The 15711-nt window shown below is 40.1% G+C and overlaps 2 protein-coding genes across 2 annotated transcripts in view; both read right to left on the minus strand.

The window, feature by feature from the left end:
* Nucleotides 1–744: 744 nt before the first annotated feature.
* On the minus strand, nucleotides 745–5768 carry LOC136284212 (nipped-B-like protein B). The gene is made up of 11 exons (XM_066174061.1): nucleotides 5664–5768; nucleotides 5058–5213; nucleotides 4514–4906; nucleotides 4212–4361; nucleotides 3811–3963; nucleotides 3506–3658; nucleotides 3201–3353; nucleotides 2790–2851; nucleotides 2458–2515; nucleotides 1989–2181; nucleotides 745–1253 (listed from the first exon to the last, which is right to left on the minus strand). Exons 1-11 carry the CDS (start codon nucleotides 5766–5768, stop codon nucleotides 745–747), a joined length of 2085 nt encoding a protein of 694 aa, XP_066030158.1.
* A 1519-nt stretch (nucleotides 5769–7287) lies between these two features.
* Nucleotides 7288–15711, minus strand: part of LOC131796260 (protocadherin Fat 4) — a 34609-nt gene continuing 26185 nt past the window's right edge. The window contains 12 exon segments of the mRNA XM_066174062.1: nucleotides 7288–8425; nucleotides 8707–8752; nucleotides 9021–9076; nucleotides 9228–9307; nucleotides 9661–9821; nucleotides 10725–10893; nucleotides 11205–11469; nucleotides 11605–11790; nucleotides 12270–13046; nucleotides 13545–13890; nucleotides 14491–14831; nucleotides 15221–15386. Of these exon segments, the coding sequence (XP_066030159.1) occupies nucleotides 8178–8425; nucleotides 8707–8752; nucleotides 9021–9076; nucleotides 9228–9307; nucleotides 9661–9821; nucleotides 10725–10893; nucleotides 11205–11469; nucleotides 11605–11790; nucleotides 12270–13046; nucleotides 13545–13890; nucleotides 14491–14831; nucleotides 15221–15386 (2841 nt within the window). The 3' untranslated portion in view covers nucleotides 7288–8177.

Raw genomic sequence — 15711 nt, forward strand, 5'->3', positions numbered from 1 at the left:
TGATGGACTAGTACCATATGCATGAGACTGCTCCGCTACGTAAGGTACTTGATGAGCAAAGATGAGAAACTCTACGTAAGTGTCAAGTCTAATAGCACTAAATTGCGAAACCACTAATTGTGGCCACACTGAGATAATCGCCTAAATTCCTAAGATTATGAATACTCCACACACAGATTAGCAAATTAATTTCTCTAAGTGTAATTTTATTTGCTCAAGTATTTGTCTTCCAAAAAATACTTAGCCCTACAGAGAGGCTATTTTTCTGATAGACTTGCTTATAGAGGGTAGGAACGAGAAAGTTTCTTATCAACGAACGTTCTTGGTATCTTGTAGAAAATCTCTTTCGTTTTTAAATTTCAAGTAACAATTTTTTTTCTTCCTCTTTCCCCATTGCATTCTTTTTGTATTCACGCGCGGCGCACTCGATTTCACAAATTAGCCAATCACGTTAACGAACTCTTACCTTGAAATTGGAAAACTGATGGGGACATTTTTCGCGTACTTTTAATTTGTTTTCGTGGAGTTTTAGTTTGTTGTTTTTGAGCTCTCGTTCGCGTAAATTTGTTACCCCTTTGTTTGGAATTTTAAGAAATTTCGGAGTTTTTATTTCAGCCAAATGTTGTGGTTCATTTAACAAGTTTAATACATATTTTCTACGGATTTCAGACTCTAGCCTCTTTTTCCGTAAACGGATTTTTTACATATCTAATGGCTGGGCGTTAAGAGGAACTATAATGCAAATTACAAACCTGTTGGGTATGGTGATAACTGTTGAACTTGCATCGGGCCAGATCCAATGTAGTTATGAGGAAACGGATTCTGTTCCGCAGGTATCCAAAATCCATGTTCCATGTCAGGCACGTTTTTTTTCTCCCATGTGTTTGGTCCAACGTTCATCGTTAACGGAGTTTGCCAGGTGTTGGAAGAAGAGGGCAGTGGAAAGGGTGCTACTCCTGGCATAGGCCCCATAGGATTAACAGCACTTGGATTCTGTACTGCAGAAATGCCCATCGGTGTTTCTTCCCAATTGTTGGGAAGAAAAGGCCTCGGCCATGGTGCTACTCCTGGAAACGGCCCCACAGGGTTACTAGGATGTCGATTCTGTCTCGTAACGACATTGTTTCCTTGGTCTGTGTAAGCCATGTTCGTGTTTTGCCATGCGTTGGGCACAATGTTAATTGGTGGGTGAATTGGACGAGAGTGAGAGGCAGGAAACCGTACCCTTGGTGTTTCCATCCTGCAGTGTCTCCCTATAAAAGAGAATACAATATCTCTATTTATTACATAATGGCAACGTATCACGTATGCGTCGCTCTTCTTTGTATTTAGCTGCTTTCCATCTCCTTGCGTTGAATCGTGTTTTAATGACTTTTGTTGAGGGGTATGCATAGACATGTGCTGTATTGCCATGCCCTCGTATTCTGCTGTGCTATAACTGTAGTAAATTACGACCTGATGCAGCACTGTCCTTGGTAGCTTTGTTGACTTTCTGGCGTTGTTTTTAAAAGATTTCACCCTGCCTGGTCGAGACTTATTTGTTCTGTTGCATTCAATATACGCAGTCCACTACACTGCGTTTTGGCCTATTAGCTCTGTGTTGGGTTGAATGAGCAAGTTGCATTAAGCTGCATTAACCACAGTAAAACCTTATATTGTAATGAAGCGAGAAAAGCCAAGTAATAACAGTTTCATTGCATTACTTCGCACGCCGCTGAGTTAGGTTGAATACTGACAGCTGCGTTGTGTCCCTCCCATCTAAGCTGGCTAGTGTTTTCTTCCATTCCTCTGCATCGTACTGCGCTTGACATTTCTCCGTTGCGTTGGATCACCAAGTTTCATTAAACTGCATCATACTCTAGACTTTTTATTTCATTCTATGGATACTTAAGAAGCCATATACACAATAAGAATCACTAAAACGTTAGTGCGTATGATCTTAAGCTGCTTTGCTTAGTCTGTGCTCTTTCTTCGTCTGTGCCACTCACCTGGTGGACTGGGACGAATCCTTGGCAGGAGATAGCTTGGTTTGGGATGGCTCCATGGAGGTGCCTCCACTCCAAGCATCTGTGGAGGACCGCATGAACGCATCCGCCGCCGCTCTTGGGCTCTTGGCTTGTCGTAACTTCTACCCATCGATGCCTTTGTCTTGGGTTGCACCTCTTTATTCGGATAAACATTCTGTAGATAAATATATAATGCCACGGGAAGCTTGTTAGGGTATTTTTCTAAGTCAATCACATCTGGAAATTAAATTTTCGAAGGGATTTTGAAACTTCTTTTATGAAGACTGCTTTAATATCAATTGCGATTTGAAAAGATTTTACGCTCTGGGTAGAGATTGTGAAGATAACGATATTCGTTTTCTTTAATTAGTTAAAGTAATGACCTGCTCCAAGAAAAGAGAAGGTTCATTTCAAAAGATTCACACAATCTGCTGAAAATAAACTTCCAGACCTTAGTTGCCGGTCGAAATTCTCTTGCTAGAGGGTTCAATGTGCTCTTGTTGACGCCACTGTGAAAGTAAACAAAACGAAGAGTATGTTAAGTTGAATTGTGACTTTGTAATCTAGTATTTTGAAAGACAGAACTATTCTCGACACCCTTCTCCGCTGTACTCTTACCCTCCAACCTAAAACTCAATCACCGTCTAACATCTCCGTTAATTTTTCAGAACATTATCTGGGTATGGATTATTTCCCATCGAGCATTTGCAGGTTCTACTCCTTGACCAGACCATGCATCTACACAGTATAATTAATGACAATTTCGGCCATGAAATTTCTTACCTTTCAGAACTGATGTGCGCAATATTTTCACCATGGCTGTCATGCTGGGAAACACCAGAGTTCTGCGTCAAAATTTGTAAAAACATTAAATAGCTATGACTAAGTTATATGATCCTAAGTTGTTGTTTTTTTTTCATTATTCTGTCAAATCTCACATATTTGATTGTTTACTAACTTTTGCAAAGCAAAAATTTATTGCCAACATTAATGCGTTCCCTGTGGATTGTTCTGTCGCAAAAGATCTGTCTCTCGACAAATTATCGATTACCTTAGAACAAAATGGATGCTCTTAATCTACCTTTCTAGAAAAGCATAAGAGTATAAAACACAATGTGGTCCTCTACTTAAGAACAGAAAGGAGACTTAATATACTCTTTTATAAAAGTGGGATAATGTTAAACTTAATGTTACCTCTTTTGTATCCCGGGTCGACTCAGGTTCACAGTAACCGTTGTTCACTTTTTCCAAACCAGTACATTCTGGGAAGGGTACTCGTTCAGCCTTCTCTTTGCTGCGCTCTGCATCCTTCTCGTTCCCTTTTTCGAGGTCATGCACCTGAACCACCTGTGTGGGACGCAAAAACAAACGTGTCACGGTGATCTGTCTCACACCAACCAATGTCTTCCAATTTAAATTATGGATCTTCTACTAAAGAACAGAAAGGAGACTTAATATACTCTTTTAAAAAAGTGGGATAATGTTAAACTTAATGTTACCTCTTTTGTATCCCGGGTCGACTCAGGTTCACAGTAACCGTTGTTCACTTTTTCCACACCAGCACATTCTGGGAAGGGTACTCGTTCAGACTTCTCTTTGCTGCGCTCTGCATCCTTCTCGTTCCCTTTTTCGAGATCATGCACCTGAACCACCTGTGTGGGACGCAAAAACAAACGTGTAAAGGTGATCTGTCTCACACCAACCAATGTCTTCCAATTTAAATTATGGATCCTCTACTTAAGAACAGAAAGGAGACTTAATCTACTCTTTTATAAAAGTGGGATAATGTTAAACTTAATGTTACCTCTTTTGTATCCCGGGTCGACTCAGGTTCACAGTAACCGTTGTTCACTTTTTCCAAACCAGTGCATTCTGGCAACGGTACTCGTTCAACCTTCTCTTTGCTGCGCTCTGCATCCTTCTCGTTCCCTTTTTCGAGGTCATGCACCTGAACCACCTGTGTGGGACGTGGAAACAAACGTTTTAGAGTGATCTGTCTCACAACAAACATTGTCTTCTAATTTGAATTATGAATTCCCTATTTAAGAACGGAAAGGAGACTTAATCTACCCTTTAATAAAAGTGGGAGCTATTTGCAGGAGGTGATTATTGCACAAAGATTTTCCTGCAAACTTAATAATAAACTTGAAACTATTCTCTATTCTCTCTCTCAAGTGGGATAATGTGAAACTTGATGTTACCTACTTTTGTATCCCGGCTCGACTCAGGTTCACAGTCACCGTTGTTCACTTTTTCCACACCAGCGCATTCTGGAAGTGGCACTCGTTCAGCCTTCTCTTTGCTGCGCTCTGCATCCTTCTCGTTACCTGTTTCGAGGTCATGCACCTGAACCACCTGTGTGGGACGCAAAAACAAACGTGTCACCGTGGTCTGTCTTACATCAAACATTGTCTTCCAATTTAAATTATGGATCCTCTACTTAAGAACAGAAAGGAGACTTAATCTAGTCTTTTATAAAAGTGGGATAATGTTAAACTTAATGTTACCTCTTTTGTATCCTGGGTCGACTCAGGTTCACAGTAACCGTTGTTCACTTTTTCCAAACCAGTACATTCTGGCAATGGTACTCGTTCAACCTTCTCTTTGATGCGCTCTGCATCCTTCTCGTTCTCTTTTTCGAGGTTATGCACCTGAACCACCTGTGTGGGACGTAATAACAAACGTTTTATAGTGATCTGTCTCACACCAGACATTGTCTTCCAATTTGTTACCTCTTTTGTATTCCGACTCGACTCAGGTTCACAATCACCGTAATTAGAGCCATAGTCATTAACTTTTTCCACACCAGCGCGTTCTGAGAATGGTACTCGTTCAGCTTTCTCTTTGTTGCGCTCTGCATCTTTCTTCTTCCCTCTTTCGGTATCTTGCACCTGAACCACCTGTGTGAAACATGGAAACAAACGTGTCATAGTGATTTTTCCCATTACAAACATTGTCTTCCAATTTAAATTATGGATCCCTTACTTCAGAACGAGATGGAGGTTCAATTAATCCTTTTAGAAAGAAGAAAAATGTTAAACTTGATAATACCTCTTTCCTGTCATCTACATTCCTGTCCAACTTAGGTTTATTGTTATTAAAGTTTTCCACCCGAACGCATTCGGGGTATGGCATTCGTTCAGCCATCTTTTTGCTGCACCCTACATCTTTCTCGTTCCCTCTTTCGGGCTCATGCCCCTGGACCACCTGCGTGAAACGTGGAAACAAACGTGTTGTATTGATGCTTACCATAACAAACATCGTCTACCAATCTGGACATGGGTCCTTACTACAGAACGGAATAGAGGATTTATTTAATTTTTCAGAAAAGTAGGAAAAAATTAAACCTAATAACACCTCTTTCCAATCAACTTTATCCTGGCTCAACTCAGGATTACAGCCACTGTTATTTTCCCGGATCGATCGTTCGCCCCACCTGTTAGACTAATTGACTCTGACACTATACCACACTGAAAGTCTGTACTTGGCTTCAATTTCTAAGCATCCTTGTAAAGAGTACTAGTGTTGTGCACTTAATTTGATTTTTCTGTAATGTGAACAAAAAAAGGAGTTTTAAGTGGCTCTCGCACTGCTAAAGTCAATGGTAATTTTGGTGTGCCTTTTCGAAAACTCTGATAACACTAAATTGAGATATACCTTTTCTACTCCGTCGCTTGAAGTATCCGTGTCATCTCTGCCCATGAAGCCCTTCATGATTTCACCGACGGCGAATAACGCCTGCCACAGTGTGACAAAAGGCATAGTCGCAAATACTGATATAGGTTGAGAAAGGTTTGAATATGTCTTTGTTAGTTGACGTCACAGAGGTAATTGGTGTTGCGCGTGCGGTTTTCTAATCGTTAATCAGTGAAATTAGCTGACGTTTCGGTACTAAAACTGTCACTGGGGTCATTGAAAAAAAATTAAACGATGACTCCAACTTCAGTCTGTATGATGCGACTCTTATTAAGCGATCACTACTCAAATCTCTTACTTCTCAAATGTACAGTAAATTAACTCTCAGCAAACGGACACCTTCATCAAGTGGATGTCGTCATCCTTTAAACTTCCCGAGTATCTTATATTATTTTTGTTACGCAAACGGTCACCTTGTTAAATTCCAAATTCAAATTGCATTAGTTTATGTAGAGTGCGTTGTGAAGAATTGAGAACTACTTTAGCTTGCACCTTTGTGAAGAATGTGCTGTGAAGAACTGAGAACTACTATTGCCTGCACCATTGTGTAGATTGCGCTGTGAAGAATTAAGAACCTCTATTGCCTGCACCATTGTGTAGAGTGCACTGTGAAGAGTTAAGAACCTCTATTGCCTGCACCGTTGTGTAGAGTTCCCTGTGAAGAAATAAGAACCTCTATTGCCTGCACCATTGTGTAGAGTGCGCTGTGAAGAGTTAAGAACCTCTATTGCCTGCACCGTTGTGTAGAGTTCCCTGTGAAGAAATAAGAACCTCTATTGCCTGCACCATTGTGTAGAGTGCGCTATGAAGAACTGAGAACTGAAAGCATCGAGGGGATACATCTATAAGTAGAACAAACTTTAGCTTTGTAGAGCTCTGATTTGCGTTATTCATACGCATACGGAGAAGAAGGACTTCCAAGTAATATTTTTCATGGCATTACTTTCACATTTATCTCGTAGGGACTTCATATTTTAGTAAACAAACATAAGTTACAAGTTGATTTCCAATGTTTTTTAAAACTCGCCTGAATATATATCTCATATATTTTCATACCACAGCGTAAACATGTTTTAAATCTGTTTTGTTAAACACGGTTTAAAATTGTTTTCTTCATAGAAGCCGCTTAACCTTTTTTTGGCGACTTCAAATTTGCGTGTTTTGCTGAAGTTAATGGCATGTTAGTCCAGTCTACATGCAGGTTAAAGTTAATCATCCCAAAAAAATCAACTCGTTCACAAAAGCAAAATAAAAGATTTGCAACAATGGTGATTTCTCTTTCCATTTCGGATTTTTCTTCCGAAGATAAGTAAATAGCAAACCCTGCTACAGTAAAACTTTTGTCCTCTCTGTAAAGCCCTTCTCTCCGCTGAGCAGTTCCCTTTAATTTGAACAGTTTTATTGACTCGTATCAAGAAAAGCGGATTAACTTTGATGACAACAGGCTTTATTGTACAACCTTGAAAAATCCTACACGATCATTTTGGAATAATGGCGACAACAGCTTCAAAATACGCGTAAGACTTTCAAAAATTCCCATTACCGCACGATCGCAATGATTCAAACGGTCGGCAATGCTAATATTAAATGAATTTTCCTTACATGGATACAAATAGCTACGGTGAGATGGGTGGCAGGGTTTTTTTTCATCAAGTTTGCCTTTCTTCTTAATTCCTTACGGCAAAAAGTGCCCTTCTATAGTCCTGGCGTTTTTTCAGTGACACTTTTTTCGGACTTCAGACGTTGTAGTCCGCTTTCTGATGCTGTCATCGATTTCGTCTCGTATACGAAGATTTTGTTTAAATTCGCACAGTGATCTCGGGTTCCGGACATTCTACACGTTATCCTGAACTTTATTTAAGTAAAATGTTGCGCAAATCAGCAATGATATGACATAATGACATTAAGCAGAAAAAACGATCTTAGAGTTTATTTCCTCAGAGTAAAAAAAAAATGGATCAATATGGGCTGGACCTCTGGGGAAAAGACCTCAAAATATCCGTCTAATTTAGAACAATTATCTTATGCTTCGGAAAGTTTCGTCTAGGCTTTGCCTGTTTTCGGACCCAAGCCTCCGCGCTTCTGGACGCTATGGTCCAATTTCTGAGGCTATCGTTCATTATTAGACACTCCCGTCCAGTTTCCAACGCTTGACCAAGTGATCATTAGCATATCTTCTTGGGGGGGGGGGGGGGAAGGAAAGGGCGGTTCTAGGAGGGGAAGGGAGCATTTTAACTGATTAGCATGGCATGTGCCACAGAGGTATTGTAGGTTTTCCATTTTGGGTTTGACTGCCCGTCCTTGTCAGTGTGCTGCAAATAACGCAAACCCGCGTTCAGCTTTTGATTAATCGATCTTGAAACTTTATATTGCTCTGTAGAGTTGTGACCGAATTATTTAAATTCAGAGGTTCAGTGGTGCACTTAACACGTCAAAACATTTGACTTTTTGTCATCCAAGCTAATACAGAGTCCGCTATGAATGCCCCTCGGGTGTTCCTGGTAACTGGAGATGATTGCCTCTGTGGTCATATTCGTGTATTTTCTCTATTGACGCTCGGGGTGGTGGTAAGTCCTGCACTCTGTGGTGCTGACGATCACCGTACCTCGAATGCGCTTGACGGTGACCATAAAGGGACTGGGGACCATTCCTTCCCTCGCGCAAGTCTTCGAGCCACGTGCGCTCACCAGTTGTTTTATTGAAAAGGTAAACTTTCCCAGTCACTGTGGAAAAAAAGTTTAGAAAAGAAAAATTAATTAGAAAGACAAACGCCTTGACGAAACTACGTTTCAAAAAGTACGAGGGGAACGGGAATTGAAAGCGTTGATCTTATTAAATAATTACCTCCAAGTACTCGTTTAACATTCTCCTTCAACATTGAGAAAACCTGGCAGTAATAAGTAGTTTGCACAACTCCGTATTGGCATTTTTATTGGTATCATACATTGAACATCTTTTTCAACCATAATGAATAATACCGTTTTTATTAAGGCTTTACAAATACCTGGATCCACAGCTCTTCCATCGAATCGCCTTCCATTGTGAACAACCTGTGCAAAGAAGATATTCACAAACAATTACGGTGATTAAATTACAATTAGCCGTACAACGTTTTAGCCAGGTTAGCTTTCCGTCCACCAAATCAAGGTCAAATTCACATAGACTCTGATGGATTCCCGCACAGACGCAGTAACAGTACACTTAATTTAGTATTATCAACTGAGTTAATAACGTAAATTGGCCGCAGAAGAAGAAGAAGAAGAAGAAATTTTAAAAGCTGGCGTTTCGACTGTTAAACTCTCTTTCGTGAATACTTACAATTTCTTGGTTTTCCTCCATGATAGGTGAGACCATTTTGTTTCGCTTATCCTTGCCTTTAGAAAGAAGAAAGCTTAGATATCAATTTTTCACTACTTCACATACAGAAATTAATTGGAGCATGAATCAAAAGAAGTTTATAAGGTCCTCAAGGCCCTTTTAGGGAACAATTTATGCCGCCCACTTTCTAAAGAAAGGAACACGTACCTTTGTATAAAGCAACTTCTCTGTTTGTGAGGCCTCTATTCGGCCTTAAATTAGGTTCTCGAGATTCCAGTCTTCGTATTCTGTCGATGTAAAAATCAGAATATAAATCATCATGAAAATGTATTATGTGTAAAAATTAAACACTGCTCGGTCGACAGTGTAAACAGAGATTTCAGATATCAAGAACGAAATTTGCGCTGTCGACAACTTTAGTTTCGCATTTCGAGTTTACGACAGCGTAAGCTGTTTTTCATATAGCAGGTGCAAACAGCAACGTCGAAGGGCCAACTACAGAAATTCCAACAGACTACAACAAAAACACGAACAAAAACACAGGCTAGGACGTTAGCGTAGAAAATAACTGAAAAACAGTTAAGGTAAAGAAAATTTCGCGTATTTATGAACTTCGGAAAAATGAGGTATTTCTACCAACCTCTTCTTTGCCCGATTTTTCCAAAATATAACAGAAGCAATCGCCACCAACACCATTAAACAGCCAAACACTAGACTAACGATACCAACAGTTGTCTTGAAGAAAGGTATTGGTGATGGTATGGTGGGTTTAGTGGCCTTCACTGTGCGAATGTTAAACACCTAGAAAAAAGTTCCACCTTCAGCAGAGCTTTATGGTGATAGTGTACTTATTACAAATGAAGAACAAAAACTTCGCTACTTGCAAGTACAACGGAAACTGTCTAAATTGAACACATCTTTTCTTTAAACTGTTGCAGCTCCTTAAGTATAGATCACTTTAGCCCCTGAGAGTGACCAGCATCTAGTTACTCCCTACAGTAATACCCTTGAATCACACAGTTAGATCACGAGAATAAAGAAAATCATCAGCAAGTAAAGAAGCTCTGGATTGTCAAACAAATTCTCCTTACTGGTACCTTAGGAAATTTATAGAGGACAGTATGGAGAATGTACATACTGATCTTAGGGTGTAAAGGGTTTATACTTCTCTTTACTGAGGATTTAAAGTCGAATGAACTTATTCAATAATCAAACGTCCTCAGACCTACAATTCCAGGTCTGAACTACGAATTGAATCTCCCGCGCTTGGAGTCAGTGGCAACTTTCCCACGTTTGGAGTCAATGGCAACTTTCCCACGTTTGGAGTCAATGGCAACTTTCCCACGTTTGGAGTCACTGGCAACTTTCCTGCGCTTGGAGTCAGAAGCAACTTTCCCCGCGCTCGGAGTCAGGAGCAACTTTTCCCACGCTTCAAGTCAGTGGCAACTTTTCTTGCATTTGGACTCAGTGGCAACTTTTCCCTTGCGTGGAGTCAGAATAAAATTTTTCCGCGCTTGGAGTCGGAAGCAACTTATCCCGCGATTCGAATCAGTAGCAACTACTCCCACATTAGAATCAGGGAAAGGTTTCGTGCGCTCGGAGTTAGTGGCAACCTTCCCCGCGCTTGGAATCAGTAACAACTTTTCCTACGCTTAGAGTCAGTGGCTATTATTTCTGCGCTTTGCGTTAGTAGCAACCTTTTACCTCTAACTCCTTGTCACTTGTCAGGTTTGGACTTGGATTTCCATCCTCATCTAGGAGAACTTTCAGAATATCGTCTCGTGTCATATAGTCTTTGATATGCGATAATTTCTCGTTAAGATCTGTTGTATTTCCGGTTGGATTTTTTACAGCATATATGGTGACTTTTAATCTAGAAAAAAAATTAATGAATGTAAAAGTGAAGTTGGATGAAATCGAAAGAATCAAGGTAAATACCAAGTTTCTCTAAAGCATCGATTGAAAGCTACGCTGCTTAGCTGGAGCAAACTTAAGGCTACAACACATTATTTTAAGGCATTCAAATTAAATGACACTAATAGCGGAGGTGTCCAGAAAGGCCAAGGACGCGCATGGTTACTCATGAAAGGCACGAAAAAGAAAAGCGTTATGCCAGAAGTAGGGTACGAGCATGGAAATATGAGTGGATACCAAACGGGTACAAACAAGAAAATTCGCTCTTACCGAGTTTTTGTTTCTCTTTTTCTTCTTCTTGATTCTTCAGTAATAACAGTGATCTCTGAAATTCCTACTTCAGCTCCCAAAAGCTGAGATATTTTCTCCAGAAACAGCTCCCGATTTGCCTCAAATTGTTCCAAACTTATTTCCAGTTCTAGATCAACCATTGTGTTCTCTGGATCAGTCACATCAATTCGAACCGTAATTGTACCACTGGTCAGCGGCGGCGTGCCTTGGTCTGTAGCGCGCAGGCGCAGCACGTATGGTTTCCCTATATAAGAGCAAAATAAAAGACGTCTTATGAGCAAAGATCTGTTCCTGATCAAAAACTTGAATTAGTTCTTTTTCTCTACAAACCTTACAATCACAATCACTTCAGAAGACTTATGAGAATAGTTTACTCTACCGATATCAGGAGATGAAGAAAGGCGAATATTGCCATCGCTGCGTCCCAAAGTGAAAATCGAAGAGGGTTCCAGCAGGCCATATTCCACAGTCCCCGCGTCACCAGAGTCCTTATCTGTCGCAGAGACTGTAACAATGGGAGCTGAGTCGAACGATCGGTCTTGGCGAATGAGTGCATCGTAGAAATCTGCGAAGTTGCAAGAATATCGCAAACGAAGAAGAGTGAATTGAGCTATTTGAAAACGAATTGCATTCCTTTACAACAACTACAAAGAAGATAAGTCTCGTTTAAGCAGGGAATTCTTACTCAAAAACACAGATGTTTTGATAAACGCTTTTTATCATCAAGCGGCCACGAGCTGAATTAAAATAATCTAAGAAAATCTGAGAGCTATCGATTGCCTAATAAGGTTGATGACAATGATTGATAACAATGAACAATGTTTATCTTGACACCAAATTTTTCAACCACATTATGCATACCTTTTCGTTCAAAAATCTTCTCCATAATAAACCATTCTCGCAAACTTATTTCTGTTCATTCTTATTTAAAAATTTGGCCAAAATAGGAGACAAAAAGCTTCAAGAGGGAAGTCAAAAAAATACTTACGTTGACTAGTATAGGAATATCCACAGCAAGAGCTGCTGCAAGGTTAGTGCACTGACCTTTTTCAACAACTGGAGCATTGTCATTTGCATCCTTTATGTAAACAATCAAAGAAACAGAGCCGCTGCGCCTGACAATCCCATTATCTTCCGCGGTAACTGTAACGTTCACAAATTTCACTTCCTCGTAGTCAAACAGGTTCTTTACGAACACCTCTCCGGTCACACTACTAATACTAAAATACTCTACTGAAGATTCATGGGTAATGCTATACGTTAGCTCTGCATTAGCGTCACTGTCAGGATCTTCAGCCATTACCGTTGTAACCGACACCCTGGATTGGGAATTTTCCAGGACCGACGCATTATAAAACGGCTGAGGAAAACTGGGGCTATTGTCATTCTGATCTAAGACTGTTATGTAAACGTTCGTGACGTTTGATAGGTCAAATGGAAATACAGCCGAATCTGAAGCTTTAACGCTAATTCTATACTCCCTAACATCTTCCCTGTCCAGCACTTTGGCCGTGTAAATAGTCCCCTGAGACGGGTTAATTGAAAAATGATCACTAACATCTCCAGACTCGATAGAATACACAAGCTGCGCATGCGTGCCGTTATCATTATCATTGGCCTGCACTTCTCCAACGAAAGTTCCTATTTCTTGGTTTTCTAAGACGAAGAAGGTGTAATCGGCTTTGTTGAACTCGGGGGAGTTGTCGTTACTGTCGCTTATTCTTACTGTGACTTTGGTTGAGGAGTTCAAAGAAGGTTTTCCAGCATCCTCGACACTCACTGTCAAGAGGTATTCCGGGGTAGTCTCACGGTCAAATGAACCTGCAAACGAAGAAATGGTAGAGAAACATATCGATTGAACCTGAATACTTCTTAGATGCTCTACAGAAAACGTCTAACCATAAAGTAACTTAAAGTCACCACGAAGGAAAACATAACAGAAGGCAAAATGAGAACTCAAATTACAGACAAGCAAACTCCCTGAAACAGAGACAAAGCGAGTAACCAAACAGATATTAGCCATCCCTTCGCTCTGACGAAGGGCTAATGCTCGAAACGTCAGCTTTAAAAGCTCATTACGGCAGCAAATTTTCATAAAAAACTCAGTAGATGAAACCAAATTATCTTGCAAAACACCGCACAGACGCAGCATCACAGTTTCTTTAAAAACTTTCCTCCTTTGTATAGATTGGTTAAAAAAGGTGGTGCGAGATTTCAAAGCTAATCACAGAGTGTTGTAAAGCAAAACTGATGCACTCCTGGAGATAAACTTTCCACGATCAGTTGGAAACGTCTTTACGATAGTCATTGATAACTCACCCACATTATATAACCTCCCTGAGGATGAATCTATGGCCATGACGTCGCCAACGTTTCCACTCACGATAGACCACGCTAGCAGGGCATTGTCCCCTATATCAGAATCTAATGCAGTCATATTCAGAAATCGTGTGCCAACTGGCAGATTTTCAGCCACAGTTACGGTGAAATTACTGTCAGAAAATACCGGTGGATTGTCGTTGATATCCTCGATTGTTACATTTACAGAAACGGTTTCTGTCAGGGGAGGGGTGCCTTGGTCTGACGCTTGAACTAGCAGGGTATAGAAAGAAATGTCCTCCCGATCTAAGGAACTCTTGATGCTTATCACACCTGTAGAATTTATCTGTGGTGGAGAGCAATGTAAATTGCATTAAAGGCAGAATCGTTTCCAGTTCGATGCGCTCATTAGGGTATCAGAAGAATGAACGATTATACAACGATATAACAAATACGCTTTTGGATTGAGGTGAAAGTCCCATTAATCCAACTCAATATTTAATTTCAAGTACACTTTTGCACAGCCATGTTCAAAGAGAGGTCAACTGATAACAAAGACTTCAAACGCAAAATACAATATTTGCTGAAAACGGAAAACCAATTCTGGTTCTTTTTAACCCTTTCACTCCCAAGATCTTACTTGTATTTCTCCTTACTTTCTTCCTTACAATTCAATGATGTTAGTTTGGAGAATTTGTCCTTGGATCAACTAATAATCTCCTAATTGGTATTTAGGTTTATTCTCATCACTTTTCCGCATGATATTGTACTGATACTGTAAGGAGAAATTCGGTCTTGGTCACTCATGGGAGTTATAGGGTTAATAGCTAAGGTTTGGTTAGGCCTTGCAGTCATGATAATTTACAATTCGAGATTTCATCGTTTTCAAAAAAATATTAAAATAATTGTTTAAGTAGAGATGTTCTACTCATCCTCGGAAACTCACCTGAAATTGGTTCCTAGGATCGCCACCAACGATAGAAAAATCTATTTCAGCGTTTAATCCCTCATCCATATCGTACGCATATACAGGAATCACGTCAGTTCCAGTAGGCGTAGCTTCTGAAATGCTCGTTAGATATAGGGTCGGACTGAAAACGGGCTTGTGGTCATTAGTATCCGAGATAAACACACGTACTGCACACAAACCGGTCAGCGGCGGGGTGCCACCATCTTGAGCTGTGATTGACAAGTAGTAGGTGTCTTTAATTTCTCGGTCCAGGCCTGACAGAGCGGATATCACACCAGATAAACTGTTGATACTGAATTTCCCGACACCATCGCCTCCTTAAATCAAAATAAATAACAGTGATAACAATAATGATAATAACAATAATTGAAGTTCAGCGAATAAAATTAAAAAGAGGACAAAACGAATTATCATTGGTCATTAAACAGGTGAAACTATTTACATGATACAAAGTAGGCGGCACAGTGTTAAACTTTTACACCTGTAAAGCCACAAAGGTCGTTAGCTGGGTCCATTGCTTTTTTTTTTCTTTAACAATTCTGAAATTTGTTTCTTAGAATAGACAGTTAAATGCTCCGTTTGGCGGCCTATTTTGAGGACCTGGTAGCTAAATTGGTAGCTAAATTGCTTTAAAACTGATTCAACTCGATAACCAGGTCTACCGATTTGCACTATAATTAAAGAAATTCTCTTATTGTTTTCGTACCCGTGATTGTGAAAGTGCGCTCAGCATTGATTCCGATGTCGGCGTCTGTAGTGCTAACACGAGTGACTAAAACTCCCGAGGGTACATTCTCAGGAATAGTGGCAGTGTATATCTCCTGGGTGAAGACCGGGGGATTATCGTTCTCGTCGAATATATGGATGATCAACTGTAAGGTGGAAGGTGGCAATGTAATTTAGAATAAACTTGTTAGTACATTTACAGATTTCAATAACACGTACCACTGATGATAAACTGGCTTTCCAACATAGGAAATGATGTCTGCTTATTTCAAAACGTATTGGAAGTTTTTACGTCTGGCAACCAGGGGGGCAAACCTAATACCTTTGGAGGTCACTCCGTTCTGTTAGTTAGAGAACACTTTGTTGGAGTTGTCATATCGTAAACTTGTTTGTTATTTATCAGAATACCTGTCTTCCCAGTACAAAAAGGAGTTTTTGTTTTGCTGAGAATTTCGCAAAACACGTTGACCG

This window comes from Pocillopora verrucosa, chromosome 11 (assembly GCF_036669915.1).
Source record: "Pocillopora verrucosa isolate sample1 chromosome 11, ASM3666991v2, whole genome shotgun sequence".
Taxonomy (NCBI): Eukaryota; Metazoa; Cnidaria; class Anthozoa; order Scleractinia; family Pocilloporidae; genus Pocillopora; species Pocillopora verrucosa.